This window comes from Ylistrum balloti, unplaced genomic scaffold, assembly GCF_031769215.1.
Source record: "Ylistrum balloti isolate Yb309-2 unplaced genomic scaffold, AGI_CSIRO_Ybal_v1 Utg369806, whole genome shotgun sequence".
In the NCBI taxonomy this organism is placed as follows: Eukaryota; Metazoa; Mollusca; class Bivalvia; order Pectinida; family Pectinidae; genus Ylistrum; species Ylistrum balloti.
Genome location: NW_026781981.1, coordinates 254,814 through 273,490, shown reverse-complemented (window position 1 = coordinate 273,490; position 18,677 = coordinate 254,814). Strand labels below are relative to the sequence as shown.

Sequence of the window (18,677 nt, the reverse complement as noted above, 5' to 3'; positions counted from 1 at the left end):
CAATGGACAGATAAAATGTTTATTTTGGTCTCTCATCTTCAAGAAAACTGATTCATCGGTGGAATAAGGAGCTGTTCACTTCCACATTGGTTTTTTTTTCAGTCTGAGATGGACAACAAGCACTTGTGGTATTAGGTCTATCGCACCTGAGTGATAACATTGTTGGACTTTCTCTTTGCTGTAGCTTTCTGACATGATACTTAATGACGTAGTTGATTGGTGATATGGATAATGAAGGTAATTTAGTTCACACTTACAGCTGGACATTTGCTTTCCAATAACAAAAAATCCTGTTTACCCATCATCAGATTGAAAGATAAGGAGTTTTCATGAGGAAAGCTTAGAAAATCCTCCTTGAATTAAAGAAAATCTGTCTGGGATTACTGCTGAATTCTGCTGTCGAGGTATTGGTCATTGATAATTTTATAGGCTGGCCATTGCTGAATGAACCTTATCTACCAGTGGAGATGTAGAGGCCTGCTGGGAGCTTTTTGAGGTACCTGAAGAGTTTGTCTGACCTACTGACTGAGAAATAAACCTCACAATCCTGTTATTTTTTAATTAAGTTTCTCTCCATGGAGCAGATTTGGTAAAACCTGATTTAAAACATATTCAAAATGGAGTTCTGTCAAGATGGACATTATGTTTCTGCTCTGACTGTTACACTTCTTTAAAATGGATTTGATTTGCGTTCTGATAAAGGACAGATTCTAATCACCTTTATACTCTATTTGGGATGAAATGTGTTAATATTTGTATTAGTGCCCTGAACACGGCCAGCGAAGGATGAAATATGTCGCAGCCCACAAACAATAAAAATACACCTCGGTTTTTATGTGTCATTTAAAAACCTTTGCCAACTTCGAGAGATGGGACGGGAAATGTGCATTATGTATACAGTCAAAACTTGTGATATGTTGCCACTTGAAACTGACTTTGATCTATAAAATCTTACAGCTAGACCCTGTACCAACAAATATTAGAAACTTCAAGTGTGCATTCCAGTCAATGGCAATTGAATGTATCAAAAGTTAAAAATTGTGAGGATAAGTGTTCTCTGAGAATTATTGGAAAATTTGAGTCTCAGTCATGTTAAAATCAAATCAGCATTTTCAGATCTGAGAGAAAAATATGAATGCCTGTGTGCCTGTCGTTTTAGTATGCAGCCTATTCTCCGTTAATTCTCTAACATTTGGAATTATAAGGGAATTACAAGGATTATAAAGACTGAAGCAGCTTTGATGTCACGTACATATCAATACACCACGCAATGAACTCAACCTCTCGGTGCCAGCATATTTTATAGTCACCAAAATATGGCTTTTATTTTCACTGATTTCCGGCGATAAGAAATTGCAGTAACCGATGATGCAATGATGTTGGACTATTTTTTGGCAGAATACAAACTAACTTAATCGTGTGTGTAAAGTTATCAAGTTACTACTTAGCAAATTCTTACTTTGTGTAGACATTTGTTGGTTTTCAGTCAAAGTCATACTAACTCGTCTGAAACAACCGTGGATGTGGACATCAGGTCTCCGTATAAGCATCAGTCAGGACAAATATGTAACGATCTTATGTTATGATAAGGACTCTTTTGATTGCTATCAGAGAAGACAGAAACAGACACTTGATTAATGATTTAATTTGTCTTCAAACTTTATAACCACAGTTGATTGATAAGATGAGCTGATGTGGATGTTTTTTATGAAGTTTCACCACTTGTGACCTAATTAGCATATGTCATCATAAGGTTGGAGAATCCCTGTATTGACATACTGAGTATTGATGTCAAACCACCAGGTCTGTACTGTAACATATGTCTGCTGATTTTGTTGGATTTTACTGAGGATCATAACGAGCTAGATCTATCATAATGGAGAGAACCTGGTATTACAGAAAAAAGAAACTGGAGGAAATTGAGGCTAGTTTGTGCAGGTAATCACCATCCAGGTGGAGTTAAAGGAGTTGTGGAGGAACAGGAGGGGGGTGTCAAAGATGGGCTAAGATGGAAAGGAAGAGCTTAAAGTGGAAGAGATGGGGGTAGAGATGGGAAAGATGAAGGTAAGGATGGGAAAGAGGGGTTTTAGAATGGGAAAGATGGGGCTTGAGATGGGAAAGATGTGTTTAGAGTGTAGAAGATGGGGGTAAGGATGGGAAAGAGGGGTTTAGAGTGGAGAAGATGGGGTAAGGATGACAAAAGAGAGGTTTAGAGTGGAGAATAAGGGGGTAAGGATGGGAAAGAGGGGTTTAGAGTGGAGAAGATGGGGGTAAGGATGGGAAAGAGGGGTTAAGAGTGGAGAAGATGGGGTAAGGATGGGAAAGAGGGGTTAAGAGTGGAGAAGATGGGGGTTGAGATGGGAAAGAGGGGTTTAGAGAAGAGAAGATGGGGGTTGAGATGGGAAAGAGGGGTTTAGAGTGGAGAAGATGGGGGTTGAGATGGGAAAGAGGGGTTTAGAGTGGAGAAGATGGGGGTTGAGATGGGAAAGAGGGGTTTAGAGTGGAGAAGATGGGGGTTGAGATGGGAAAGAGGGGTTTAGAGTGGAGAAGATGGGGGTTGAGATGGGACAGAAGGGTTTAGAGTGGAGAAGATGGGGGTTGAGATGGGAAAGAGGGGCTTAGAGTGGAGAAGATGGGGGTTGAGATGGGAAAGAGGGGTATAGAAAGGAGAAGATGGGGGTTGAGATGGGAAAGAGGGGTTTAGAGTGGAGAAGATGGGGGTTGAGATGGGAAAGAAGGGTTTAGAGTGGAGAAGATGGGGGTTGAGATGGGAAAGAGGGGTATAGAGTGGAGAAGATGGGGGTTGAGATGGGAAAGAGGGGTTTAGAGAAGAGAAGATGGGGGTTGAGATGGGAAAGAGGGGTATAGAGTGGAGAAGATGGAGAAGAGTGGAGAAATGAGGGGTATAGAGTGGAGAAGATGGGGGTTGAGATGGGAAAGAGGGGTTTAGAGAAGATGGGGGTAAGGTAAAAAGGAAGGGCTAAGGGTCATAGCCATTGGAAAAAAGGGCAACTATATATCTTATAAACATGTAATGCAAATTTTTTTATTGTTTTCCTCAAATCTTTATAGTATATAAATATCAGAGTGTTAACTTTCAATGCTAATGTCACTAACATGTCTAAGCACTTTCATCTTGGTGTGAGCTACATAGGTATTGGACCTTTTGCAAAGCTATCAGAAAAGTATTTTAAGGAAATCAAATTTATTAAATGTTCAAATTCCATTCATGATAGTTTAACTTATTTTCGATCAAATTTAACATTTTATTATTTTTAATGAACTGTTTATTCAAGATTTCAACGTTACTTCTGATGCAAATATTTTGTCAGGATTTTGTTTAGTAAACATCCAGAGTTTTTTAAGACGTTTCCAGTTATCTGTAAACAGATAACTACACAGAGAATTATCTGTTGGCTGTGTAATTACAGGTTTTACTTCATTGCCATTTATCAGCTGTTTTTCTGCTCCAATTGCAGTTACATCTTGAAATGGCTCCCTCGTGTGTATAAGTCTCAGTTCAGATAAAAAATTTACACTTACTTATGTGTGTTAGAATTCCATCTTTTTGTTCAATAATTGATCAGTCTAGTGACAGGCAGCTTGAGAAAAGATTTTGAAGGCTAGCCCTGGTATCAAAAAGAATGAATGGAGCACAGAATTTGCACATTCTGATGCATATCAAATGCTACATGTATACAACATATCTTCATATTCATTACTATTTCAAACTTAATGGTGTTTAGTCACTGGAGAGTTGCCAGATTTTTAAGGATGTTAATGCTTTGGCTGTAAAAACTTCTGTTTCCTTATTAAAAGTGTTTCTTGATATGGAATTGAAGGTGATGTAATGTACATTATATATTTTGTGAAAGATGAAATGATGTTGATAAATTAAAAGGATATCAATTTAAGGGAGATAACTTTTAACACAAACCATGCATATAGCTATAATGAAATTATGTGACAGTGTATATGTAGTATACATCTTGAAGTGGTCATGTACATATGTCTATGACTATATCATTTAATTGGTAACTTTATTGCTTGCTTACCTAGTTATCTCCCTTGGAAAGTACCTGATTATCTCCCTTGGGAGGTTTCTACCAGTCTTCAACAGGTGATCTCAGCTGTCTATAGTGTTATTTATGATATTCTTCAGTACAGCTCGGGGGACTGCTTACATTGGCAGTATATGTTATTATGATAATGTGATTGGTTTCCACTGAGTTTAGATACATTAACCAACAGGTGATGTAGGTAATGAGTCAGTAATGACTATTTCAGACTTTGTATACTCACTAATCATAAATGTACTGGGCTGTTTTTAAGTTTCAGACCTAAACCAGCAGTGATGGTGTTATATAATACCTACAGTGTGGGAATATTTACCTATCCATTATACAATGGATGTATTCTTTAGTATTATGTAGATTGACTCCTCGTTATCAAATATGGAGAAGATATTTTATAAAATGAAAGCTATCTAGTTAAAACAAAAGATTTTTGGGAAATGTAAGTTGTTTCGTTTGGTAAAATTTTGCCAGCATTATCTGTCTTTTACAATGAGAACATTGTTCAAACAATTTTTGGATTAAGTAAACTTATTGCATTCAGTGAAATCAAAATTGAAAAATTGTAGGAAGTATAAGTTGTTGAAGACATTTACTTGTGGTCTGTGGAGGTGCTAGTTAGCATGTTTCATGTGGTCCCGTGGTCTGTGGTGTTATCAGTCAATCTGGTGCACTGATTACATGATGCAGCTGCATCAATGAGTGCCACCTAGTGGTAGCCAACTGTGTAGGGGAGATTATCAATGAAGAACCATGAGATTAGATTGGGGGCTGACAGGAAATCATGTCCTAATATATGAAAATCTGAAATTTGAAATATTTTCTAGCATTCTGACAAGGAGGTATCCTTCTCTAAAACGGGCACTTTTTAACTGTCTTTCTTACACTTTGGTGATTCTTTTTCTTGTATCCTTTATCACCACCCAAAACTTTCGTAGATTAAGGTTGTTGTAAACATTTTGAACTATTCTCCTCCAAGGATTAATCATCAGGATTTCCTTTCAATCTTTGCAATCCAAAAATAAACCAGTGATTATGAGAGGTTTTCTGTGATAAACATGTAGATCAGAGATTGAGTGTCTCAGTTAAGGGTGTATGTCATGATAAGACTAGGGCACCAGACTGCAAGTCCCAGCTCAAAGTCTGATAGGTTTCCATGTCCAAAACAAAAGTAACCATTTTGCATGTTCAATAATTGAGTATTAGATAAGAAACATATTTGAAAATGTTTTTTGTGAAATCATTTTTTTGAAATCGTTCATTTTCAAAAATTATGAAATTTATAAACTTTTCATCTGGTTTTTAAACATCTTTCTCAACCAAGCTGGATTTTGGTCATTGATCACCTCCAAGGTTTCAACAATGAAGACCCCAAACATTACTAAAAGAATAAGAAAGATCTATGATGCAGTCCAGTTTATTCTTTGGCTCTACTTATTGGTATTGAAGGATACTATTCACTTGTGTGTCTTTCATACAATCCTGATATACATACTTACATATGACATGTCTTAAGTGTATGGTACTGTACATCCATAAGTGAAAGGAATGGAATTTCATTTTGTATGAGGTTTTTTATCATGCCTCTTAATAGAAACAGATATCAATGATATATGGTAATGACATGAGATACCCTTGTCATCACCAATAACAGACTCCATCACAGTCTCTCTAGCTCTGTCTTAATCTGTCTGCGCCTCTACATCCACTATACCTTATACAGGAGGAGTGGTATCCAGCTGGCTTTTATCAGGACTGCTTACCCTTTGACACTCCTAAATGTTTCTTCTTGTATTTTGAAAATTCACCATTTAGATAAAAAGAATAAACTTTTTAAAGATTAGTCTGACATGAAGTTGAAGGGACATTCTACCAATGAAAACTTTAAAGTGCTTCAAATTTTATAACATTAAACAGACCAATCAGAGAACTGCTGATTCTGCAGTAGAAAAGGAAAGACAGGATCATTGATACCTTAATACATTGATTGAATTGGCTGTGATCAGTCGTTATAAAGGAATATTTCTACGTAATCAATTTGAAATTTTCTGAAATGGATACAGTAAAAGAGAAGGAAAGCCGTTTAAAATGTTATTAATGCTTCGTCTTTTCTCTTTTTTCTGATGTTAATCGCAAGAAATGTAAAAAATGGAAATATGTGCCTGTTCCGTTTGCACCAATAGATCAATCAAAGTACCCTTCATCACTTTGCAGACGCAGTCCGAAGAACGTTGTTTGTTTCTTGATGCAGACCAGTTTTATATACACAAAAAATCACAAGGAGATATATCTTATTATTCTTAAGTAAGGCAGGTTGTGTGCATTGAATATTTCAATTCTCATGCAAAAAACAAATATATAGACGTGTTTTTGAAGAAGGATGAAATACACTGAGATTAATACTGATCTAGTAGGCGTCTGCGTTATTTTAATAATGATGAAGTTTTAATTCACGTCAACAAATTACAATGACAAAAAATAGTGCATATCAAAGTGGTCTCCATGTATGATAAAATGTAACTTTGGTTCCTCAAGCAACAAGAAATAGCTCTGATATATATACACGTTCTCCTTCACAAAAAGGAGGTAAGGTATATTTTGTTGTGGAGAAGATGCAGGCTAGGACAAATACACACTGACTCATCGAAAACTGGCCCAAAATCATGTTATTTTGTGATGTAAATCATGGTGAATGCATTATTGTTTTCCATTCTGTAATTAGTTTGTAGTAATAACCCATAATTGTGATGGTTTATGATCTAACATCAAGGCTAAATAAAAGAGAGTCGTTCAGGCATGACTAGACAACAACCGTAAACCCGTAACACTATAGAGTAAATATGTGACGGGGGGAAAAAATTAAAATAATTCAATAACAGTGCATTTTAAAAATGTGCATATCATGTTTTGGATAGTCCATGATGATGCACTTCTGCAGATGAACGCCTACTCGGGGACATCAAAATTTTTACGTGAGAGGCTATTCTCTGCATTGTTTGCTGTGTACATTTATGATACTTTAGTCACCACGCTGCATCTGACTGGATATCTACAAGTGTTCTGGTAGCCCCAGAAACACATTGACAATTATATATGAATTATTATTTCAATGTTTAAGTGATATTGGGTTACAGATTCATGTCTTGACAGAAATCCTCACATTTTTTTTACCAGTGGATGTTTGTCACCTTTATTAAAATGTGGAGAAACCTGTTCCTTCAATAACACATGTCCTTCCCAAAAATATTGGAAAAAATTGAAACAATTTTGATTTGAATATTAAATTTTTAATTTGGTTCCATGTTACATTTTTATATGTCTGAATAACAGCCGCCATATCATATTTCTGTTGTATACCTGCGTCACTTATCACCTAGTAATCAAATGAGTTAGTGTAAGAAATCAGGGGAGGTAAGTAAGGATGAGCCGTTACAAGTAGTTATAAACATAAGATGGGGCCATTCCAATGATATAAAGCAAAGTTAGGTCAGTTCACTAAAGATCACAATCAAATCATATAAAAACCTAAATGATTTTGAAATGTTGATTATGGTGCTTAACATATCAGTGTGCTTTTTTTTCAGAATTCTTTTGATGGAACTTAATAATTGAACATGTGTTGAATTTTCTGTTTACCATATATCAATGATTTTGAAAATTACAAAATATTTGTGAATTATATTTTGCAGGATTGTGTTGGAGAGACAGCAGGTGATGGCACACAAACATATCGCCATAGAAACCTGGTTGGAGGCCCTGGGTATGAGGGATTATTTCCGGGTGTTTAGCAAGTACAAGGGGGTGGAGGTAAGGAAAAGACAGGAAACAAATACTGAACATAATAATGATACATTAGGTTCCCAACAGTGTCCTGAATGTGTCAGCTTCTTCCTTGCTGTAAGTCGACCTGATAAATACAGATAAATCCTCCAATCTCTGTAAATATGTAATGTTATTATTTTCATATGTACATATGGAAGTATGACTCATTTTCAGACTGTGACATGTATGATTTATTGTTCCATTATCACAACTAGACAAGTTTGCTTTGACATGAACATGCAACAAGATATCCAGATTTTGGAAATGTATTGACAAGAATGTTTTACCAACCCATCTCAGCCAATCAGATTTACCTCGAAAGGAAAATGGTAATAAAATTTTCCATCCTGACGCAGAGTATCAACAGAAATTTGGAGATAATACAGGAAGTTTGTAATGATAGGATGAGGATGATGTATTATGGGTAATCATCAATTGCCTTAATGGGTTGTAATGAGAGTTGGTCGGAAATGAGTGTAATTAAGGCAGGGTAATTATATTACGTTTTGGGTATGCGTTTAACTGCATCAGGGTCTGCCTATAACTGCAGACAGCAGCTGAACTGGCCTGCACACTTATCAACTAATTATAATTTCATATTTTGCAGAATTTTGTTACTGTACTGCAAAATGAAATACTGTCTTTCATTCAATCATTTGGGGGAACTATTTGTGTACAATTTTGCAGAATTTTGCAGATGTATGACTCAATATGAATTAAAGTATTGAAAACGGTTTCAGACAGTTAATGGGTATAAAATGTAGGATTTCCTATGATTAAGGGGATAGATATGAAAGAAGTTTAGAAAGTAATATGAATAGATAGGGTTAAGGGCATGATACAGATTGAAAGGGGTAAGGGGCAGATATGAATTGATAGTAGTTAAAGGATGGATATAGATTGGAAGGGGTGAGGGGTAGATATGAATTGATAGTAGTTAAAGGATGGATATAGATTGGAAGGGGTGAGGGGTAGATATGAATTGATAGTAGTTAGAGGATAGATATAGGATTTAGATTGGAAGGGGTGAGGGGTAGATATGAATTGATAGTAGTTAGAGGATAGATATAGGATTTAGATTGGAAGGGGTGAGGGGTAGATATGAATTGATAGTAGTTAAAGGATGGATATAGATTGGAAGGGGTGAGGGGTAGATATGAATTGATAGTAGTTAGAGGATGGAGGATATAGATTGGAAGGGGTGAAGAGTAATTATTGATTTGTATGGCCTATAAGGGTAGATTTGATAAACGTGTGTAGAACATTGATTTCTTTTTTAAATTAAAACTTGTGGAAATGCTTTGAAAATCAGATCCTGTAACAAATATATTGATACAATTATAATATAGCCAAAGGGTTTGTTCAGAATGGTTTTGACACGAATTTATACAGATAAGATAATGATAGGGTAAGAGTTAAGGTGTTTCAGTTACAGTGGCCAACTGTATTACAGAACAGTGATTATAGTGCTATATCCTCCAGCTAGTTTATTGATTTTGTTTTGAGGAGGGGGACTTGTGTAGGGAGGAAGTACACCCACTGATAATGGCCAGCTTCAATATGGATCTCATCAACATTGGCCCCCATAGCAACCAACTTCAGATATTGATATTTTTGGTCATGTGGGACTAATATCTGTTATGACCATAAAATGCCATTTCTAATCTTCTGGTTAGATTTAGTGCCCTTTTACTGGTCCATGTACTGCTCATCATTGGCACTGTACATGTAATTCTGTAGGAGTTATGTCCCCTGTTTCATTGGAAAAAAATCTCATGTATTGCAAGAGTTATTTACCTTTACCTTGACAGGTGTTACCTGTTTTGGAAGTGTATGTCATATGGAAAAATGTTTAACTTAATTCTCAATCAAATGTTATAGACAGGTAGTAAAGATTTAATAAGTAATTTGTCTTATCACACATGGTGCCTAAGAACAGATGGTCTTTAATATTGAAATGTATACTGTATAAATAATTGGTATTCTTTATATACAATTTGTATATAATGTACAGTGTAAGACAAAATATGTGTTTAAGGTTTCAAATTAGCATTAAAAAGTATCATTTTTTTATCATTTCGTGGTGTGATTAATGAGTTACTATTATCATTATTAAATTTGATTCCATTTCATTTGAAATTCAAGGAACTCAACACAAATATTTATGAGTTCTCCATAAAGGCTCTTTAAATTTTAAATTTATTTTTAAAAAGTCAAACAAGAATGCTATAAAAACATGATAAGTTCAATACATCATATCTACCCTGGATGATAAACTAATTAAATCAGTGAAAGGGATTTCCTTTCTTTTGAGGGACAATAAATTCAAATTCAGGCGTGTTTCATTTTGATCAATAATAAAACCATTATACTTGGAATGGCCAACTCTGCTGGTTTGGAATAAACAGACAATGTCCTGGGAGTCCTAAATTGAATGCAATTAATTGATGGTTGTAGCTGTCATATGATTTGTCTTCCCCATCACTAACAGTGAGTCAATCCATAACAAAGAAAATGGACCATAACATTAGGATATTGGGGCTGGTAAGTTAAATTGGATGCCGGTTACAGCTGCTGTGTGAAGGAATTTTTTGTCCATTGTCATTTATTGATTTTATTTTGGTAAACAAAGGGAAGCAACTCTATAATAAAGTTTTGTTCATTCCTCTACAGGATCTGCTGAATTTTACAGAAACAGAGATCAAAGATTTAGGCATACATAACCCGGCCCTTAGGGCAAAGGTCGTGTCCAGTCTCCGCATCCTGAAGGAAAAACATCAGCGAGGTAAGTGGACCTATCGTTTTGATATGCTTTGACTGCCTTAATCACAAATATCTTGTTAATTGTCGCCAAACATGTCAGATATTTGCATTCAACTCCAAATGGCTCTCATTACAATTAGAAAGTGATTAGCTAACAACTTGATGTATGCAGGCAGCTTTATCAGTGGATGCAGAAATCATTCCAGCACTGAAGCCTGTACTGGCTAAAAACACTTGTTTTCTGAGGAAAAACTGTGGAATGATAAAAGCTATTTTTATGTAGAATGAGGTATAGTAACATGATTGTTTAGTTGACTACATGCACATGTGTTTGCTATGATAAGAACTTGTGTATTAACTTCAGTCTGTTAATGGTACACATCTGTAGATCTATACCATTTAATAACCCACATCTTCTTTATGATAGTTCTATTACATAACCGTTAAATTCTCTGTCTGGGTTTGATGGTGGTTCTGTTTGGGAATGAGCATTGTAGAGTAGTTAGAATCACCATCTATACGTTGTATGTTAATGTTGTCACACCTAATGAGAAAGCCTACAAGTAATGCAGAGTGACAGGCTGTGCTGCATGTCTCTGTTGGTGAGTTAAGGGTCAGGATTCTGACACTTTCTGTTACATTCTCTGTTGTTGTCGTTGTTGTTGTTGTCTTTGTCATCATCGCTGTCATCGTTACACAGGATTTCTATAACAGAAGATGTGTTATACTGATTTGATACTCGTCTGACATCACATTGTGTACTGGTGACATTAGTTCTTCTGCCTGCTTTCATTTTAGCATGTTCTCCTCAATACCTGTATAGACAAGGGTCATCATATTAAGTATCCATCTTACTAGTGTAATGTAGTGGTTAATAATCAGTTGTATCATTGGTAGTTGCTGGTATTTTAATGCCTGGAAGTTTTCATTTTTTAATTACTGTTCATGTTTTGTCAATGGCTTGAACTCTTTGTGCTTTATCAGTGAGTGGAACTTCTCATTTTATAACTGATTGACACTGTGTTTGTTTCATTAATGACTGGAACCGTGCATGTTTCTTTAATGACAGGAACTGTTCATGTTTTAATGACTGGAACTGTTCATGTTTTAATGACAGGAACTGTTCATGTTTTAATGACTGGAACCGTGCATGTTTCTTTATTGACTGGAACTGTGCATGTTTCATTAATGACTGGAACTGTTTATGTTTTGATGACTGAAACTGTTCATGTTTTAATGATTGGAACTGTTCATGTTTTAATGATTGGAACTGTTCATGTTTTAATGACTGGAACTGTTCATGTTCTATCAATTACCCGAAGTATCCATGTTTTGATGGCTTGCCTTTCATGTTTTAATAATAACTGTCTCTCTAACATTTCATAGTTGTACATTCTCACAGTACATGGTACACAATATCGTCATTATAAGGCTTGGTTTTATCATTTTAATACTAGCTTGGTGTTATTTTTGTATATGATGGTATAGTTGGTTCTATGCAGTTACAACATATCTGGTTTTTATTTACAGGATACAAGGTGGTACCAGGTCTCCATCGGAGCCTCAGTGCCACAGCACAGTAAGTATATCAACTTTTACTTTTAACTTTAACGTTTGAACTGTTACATTTAGTCAACATTTTTTATCTAAAATGTTTCAAGAATGCCAACATGAAATTTCTATTTTTCATGTGTCTTTTTCTTTAAGCAGGAATTCATAATAATCTTAACAAAAAGTATGATAATTAAAACCAAGAAACCTCATGACAATGAAAGTTTTCGAAGAGAAAATAAAGCTTTTAATGTTAACATCAGGTGTTTTACATCATTTTAATGTTCAACATACCTCTGTACCATATGTCGGGCCACTCATAGTTAAAAGCTACGTGAGCCATAGTTAGGTAAGATAGGGTTGGGTGATATTATTATTAACAAGTCACACTTCTGTAGTTATACACCTGTGAATACCTGTAATCAGCAGTTGTTTACACCTGTAATTACCTGGACAATCCCTGACCACCTGGTGTTGGTGATGGTTACATGTCTCTTATCAGTATGTGTTGACACATTTTATCACAAGTATTGGCACTTTGACTTACAGGAACTTTACAAGACAATCTGAAGGATCTATTAGGCTTGACACACATCACCCATACATCATAGACATAATGTTGTTTCTTTATCCTTACAATTGTGTTCTGTTCATATGTTGGTTTACTTCTTTTCATGGCATTTAGCGTCAGTTTCTAGTTTGCCTGAACGTTTTAATCTGCTATTTTTAAATTGTTAAAAAAAAATTTTGTTCATGTAGTTTTTGAATGAACTTGTTAGCGTTCTTTATTCTGGGTGGAACAGGATATTTTCAAGGTTGAAAGCGTTTTATCTGGGTTAGACAATACAATATAACTTGGACCGCATAGTTTGTGCAAGTGGTAGAGTTTTATCAGCCTGTGTAAACACTCAGCAGGAAGTTGTCCCCCTTAACCCCACTCATTTCTCTGTCAGAGTGTAAAGGCTTGTGAGAGACAACCTTGTCATATATCTGTAGCCACCACATACTTTATACTGGGTAAGCCACATGTATACTAGCTGTCTCTTGTACTCGGGTGTGTCAGTGGTGACTGGAATATTTGTTTTCTAATCTTGATAAAACCAAATTCAGGACTGACTTAAGTTCCTTATTCGAGGATACAAATTTCTTATAAAGAAGAATTTGCCAACGTGTGCTGTTTATATAACATTTGAGGTGGATTAGGATCTGGAATATTTGTGACTTGCCACAGTGTGCGAGGCTATAATGTTTACATGAAGACAGTGGAACTAAATAAGCTTTATCTTTCAAAGGAAACTATCACCAACAGATCAGATATTATATTTGTATATATGGTATATTGTACAAGACCGGCCCTTGATAATCAGTGTGGACTTTAAATTACAGACAGTTAAAGGCAGAACAACTTCAGTCACCAAGGTAACAAATACATTAAAAAAAACTTTCAGTTTTGCTTTTACAAACTTTACACAGCTTTTTGAGTGCTTATTCTTATCTTCCTATCACGATTGCCTTTAAACATTTAGCCAATATCTGTGGGTTTTTTAAATGACATCCTATGCAACAACTTGAGAATATTTTTCCAGCTTTGTGTCTTAAACAGAGTGGCTTGAGTGTGATTGGTACAGATATCACCCTGTGTAGATTATTGGTGTGTGTTGTTTGGTGCAGTATTTACCTTGCTTCTATTCTTCTCTGTAGTTGATTTTTCTATTTTTTTTATAATTACTTTCTTACAAATTTTAAGTCTTAATTATTGATCTTTGAATTCTTTTTCTCCTCCATTTATTTTAATTCTCCATTTTGTACAAAAAGTGACTTCCTTAATTGGCTTCCAGTTAAGATTAAGTATTTCAGAGAAGATCATTCACGTCTGCTGAAGTAATTAAAGCCTGCAGAGAAGTTACAGCGATAGATTAGGCACAAATTAGCTTGGGCAATTAAGTGATTTACCATTAAAGAGCAAAAATTAGGTCAGTTAGACAATTAAGTGAGTGACACAAGACACCTGCCAAGCTGTCCGTGTTTACAGGTAGGACACCTGTCTGACAGGTAGGTTTATATTCTTTGTTGAAACAGAAACCTTCTGGTCTTTGTTAGGTGAAGTTACAATGAGAGAAGGTGGACAGGTTGAGGTTGGTATTTCAAAAATATATAGAACTCCTAATCCACTACATTTAATGTTTTGTGATCATACTTAATACATGCTGAAAAAGATGACCTGATGCCCAAGGTGGTGACTGGTCACTGGTATGTGATGGTTATACTATGTGGACGTTACTGACAGGTGGTCGTAATCAGAAGATTGTGTTTCATGCCTTTGTTTTATTTCTTGCTTATATCACATGCAAACCACTCTTACTAAAGGTAGACTGTACGGTAGGTTATAGCGTAACATTGTAGGTAGGTTGTAGTGTAACCTCGTAGTGAAGAATATACATAGAACCGCGAGTAAGTATATAGTTGTCAAATATCACTGAAGACCAGCTTCCACAGGCACTTTGATCTAGACTTAATTTACTGGTTTATCAGCATCGGATAATAGCTTTCTGTTGTATTCTGACACTTTAAATGATCTACTGGAAGTACAGACCCTAACAAGATTATCACTTAGACCACTAACCCCGTCTCATATGCTTGTATGTGATAAGTTATGAAGGAAATGATTTGGAGAAATATATTCTTATACGCAAACTCATATACATTTTGTTGAATGTCATCATGCTGCTGGATGATCATCAAAAGATTACACACAATGCTATACAAAACATTGTATGAAAACACATATCGTTTATACTCAGATTACAATATTCAATGGGAAAACTTCCTCAGTGATAACTTATAAAGCAGAGTTTTTGATGCGTGTCCATCACTATATTCATAACAACATGTGAAATGTCTACACATAAAAATATGTATGTTGTATAATTACTGTTAAAAAATTCTAGGATGACTCACGACCAGTTACATTAACATGGTAATCAGTACTTGTTGATGTGGTAACAACTTCACTAAAAATTTAGAACCGTGTGTACCTCAACATTTTGGGGTGTTGCCAGTTTATATCGCATTCTGTTATGGATCGCATGTTTAGTAAATAGATCGCTAGGTGTACTGTATAAATAATTGTGAACTGTGTATATGTGTGGAGACATCCGAGAGTGTCTTACCCCACTGATCTCTGGCTGGGAGTGATAACAATGAATATCAAGGCATTAAGAATTTGCTGTGTACTGAGGAGTACAGATTTCTGTAAACGTGAGTATTGGGGAACAGTATATAAAGCTAACAAATTAAGGGCTGGTGTGGGGAGATAATGAGCCCCTCCGACAGGTTTACAGTCGTACCGCAGGTTTTACAACTCAATTTGTAGGTGTTACTGATTGCCTGAATCTGACTGTATATATATATGTACGCATTTGATTGTTGATACATAAGATGTGAAGGTTTTTAGTGAAGTTTAATTGTCAAGGAGTGAAAGTTAATGACCTTGTGTTACAGGGGAGATAGTTATACAACTGACCTTGCATAAGATATTAAGGGTAAGGCTCCAAGATATAATAGCAAAGTTCTAGGCATCTTCTGCCTTTGGGAGGTAATTAGCATATGAAAAAATAGCACAACCTTACCATGGAGAAGTGGGAGGGTGGGGGATTGGCTAGGGGGAAGTTGGCCTGCTGTATGAAGAGTTCTATGGTTCAGAGAAACTGTTTGTTTATACAAGAATCAGGAAATGACTTTACTATCTGTATTTTTCCTCATTTTGTGGGTTCAATGCCACTACTTTGTTGTATGTATCCAGAAGTAGGTCTATGTCTGGTAACTATCCCACCCATATCAATGACTGCTTTTCCATTGTGTGAAAGGAACAGATAGGTGAGGCTTGTATTTGTGTTAAAAACAGTCTTTGAAGAAGTATGTAGCTTTGGCCCCATTAGTAGAGCAGTTGACCTGGGTTCAATTCCTGTCAGGACACCTGACAAGAAGGTGATGTTCTCTTCTCTGTTACACTGGCCTCTATAGTCATATTTCCGTGTTCAAGGATGTGTAGAGACTGGTATATGATATTTATGTTTATGTTCAAAACATCTAATCTGTACAGTAATATATCCAAACCAAGTCTGCTGCTTAAATCTTTGACACAAAATACTACAGACATATCCAGAGTTATATTTATTTTCCAAGGAAAGATTTGATTTTATCCTAATGTAAGCGATCAGTGTGATAACCTATGACTCTGTAGAAGTAAATCTCAATTTCCTTGTACTATAGTGATATGTAGACCAGCCTGGAGGGGTGCCAACAGTAAACTTGATTTATTCTGCTGTGTAGACCCTGATATCATTGATTTGAGAAGGTTCTAAGTGATTCTGGTGTAAAACATAGCTGATGTCAAGTTTAGGATTAGATCTCTGAATATCTAGTAATAACATGGAAATCTCACAAAATGAGAGCTTGATGACCCTAAGGTAGGAATGAATGAGATCTTGTTGACCCTAAGGTAGGAATGAGATCTTGATGACCCTAAGGTAGGAATGAATGAAATCTTGTTGACCCTAAGGTAGGAATGAGATCTTGATGACCCTAAGGTAGGAATGAATGAGATCTTGATGACCCTAAGGTAGGAATGAGATCTTGATGACCCTAAGGTAGGAATGAGATCTTGTTGACCCTAAGGTAGGAATGAATGAGATCTTGATGACCCTAAGGTAGGGATGAGATCTAGATGACCCTAAGGTAGGAATGAGACCTTGTTGACCCTAAGGTAGGAATGAATGAGATCTTGATGACCCTAAGGTAGGGATGAATGAGATCTTGATGACCCTAAGGTAGGAATGAGATCTTGATGACCCTAAGGTAGGAATGAAGGAAATCTTGATGACCCTAAGGTAGGGATGAATGAGATTTTGATGACCCTAAGGTGGGGATGAATGAGATTTTGATGACCCTAAGGTAGGAATGAGATCTTGATGACCCTAAGGTAGGAATGAATGAAATCTTGATGACCCTAAGGTAGGGATGAATGAGATTTTGATGACCCTAAGGTGGGGATGAATGAGATTTTGATGACCCTAAGGTAGGGGTGAGATCGTGTTGACCCTAAGGTAGGGATGAGTGAGCTTTTGATCACCTTAAGGTAGGAAGGAATGGGATCTTGATGACCCTGGAAGAAACATATGGGATCTAGGTGGCCTTTGAAGGAACAGCTATGAGATCTTGGTTGGCATTTTATTGGGAAAGAATGCAATTTTGATAACCCTTGTAAGGAACTACTATGAGATCTTCATGATGCGACTAGAAGGGGGATGTGATTTCAAGGGATGGTGCTTTTTTTTGATGTACATAGTAAAGAATAGTCAACAGGATGCTGTTTATGCACTGTTTACACACTTTATTTATACACTAGATATCAGCGTCCCTTTGTGAACTGTGTAGTTGCCCTTGAAATGTTTTTATAGCAATATCTGATCTTACAAACATTCCCGCAAAGGATCATAACATTTACATGTATACGTACACATTGACAATCTAAAGCAGACTGCATAAAAATAAACCAGGACATACAATGGGGAGAGAGAGTGTATTAGATATAGTGGAATGTACCAGGATAAAATCATCAGTTTTCTGTAGGATCTGGACAATTAAAGTTAGCCAGTACATCTATCTGTGAGTGCTTCTCTGTTTACTTATGGAAATGAAGATGGAAGCTACTGGTGCGGTGTGTTTTTGAATACTTATCGCTGTGTGTACAAACTGAGACTGACAGAGTCCTGGGGCAGTGGTCAATGGTTACAGCAATATACTGGTACAGACTACATCATCATTTGTGTGTTCTCAACTATATATATCTCTACAAAGAAAATCACTTTTACCTATTTATCTGAAGAAGATATCAGGACCTTTGTGTCTGAGGTAGACCAGGACTTGTATTTGTGAGTAAGATATCAGGACCTTTGTGTCTGAGGTAGACCAGGACTTCTATTTGTGAGGAAGATATCAGGCCCTTTGTGTCTGAGGTAGACCAGGGCTTGTATTTGTGGGGAAGATATCAGGACCTGTGTGTCTGAGATAGATATCAGGAATTGTATTTGTGAGGAAGATATCAGGACCTTTGTGTCTGAGATAGATATCAGGACTTGTATTTGTGAGGAAGATATCAGGACCTTTGTGTCTGAGGTGGACCAGGACTTGTATTTGTGAGGAAGATATCAGGACCTTTGTGTCTGAGGTAGACCAGGACTTGTATTTGTGAGTTAGATATCAGGACCTTTGTGTCTGAGGTGGACCAGGACTTGTATTTGTGAGTTAGATATCAGGACCTTTGTGTCTGAGGTAGACCAGGACTTGTATTTGTGAGGTAGATATCAGGACCTTTGTGTCTGAGGTAGATATCAGTACTTGTATTTGTGAGTTAGATATCAGGACCTTTGTGTCTGAGGTAGATATCAGTACTTGTATTTGTGAGTT

General features: G+C 36.2%; 1 protein-coding gene across 1 annotated transcript in view; it reads left to right on the top strand.

Moving 5' to 3' along the window:
• Positions 1 to 18,677, top strand: part of LOC132544647 (breast cancer anti-estrogen resistance protein 3 homolog) — a 45,039-nt gene that overhangs the window by 20,607 nt on the left and 5,755 nt on the right. Inside the window, exons 2-4 of the mRNA XM_060208269.1 lie at positions 7,763 to 7,880; positions 10,569 to 10,680; positions 12,189 to 12,237. Of these exons, the coding sequence (XP_060064252.1) occupies positions 7,763 to 7,880; positions 10,569 to 10,680; positions 12,189 to 12,237 (279 nt within the window). The remainder of the gene's footprint in view (positions 1 to 7,762; positions 7,881 to 10,568; positions 10,681 to 12,188; positions 12,238 to 18,677) is intronic.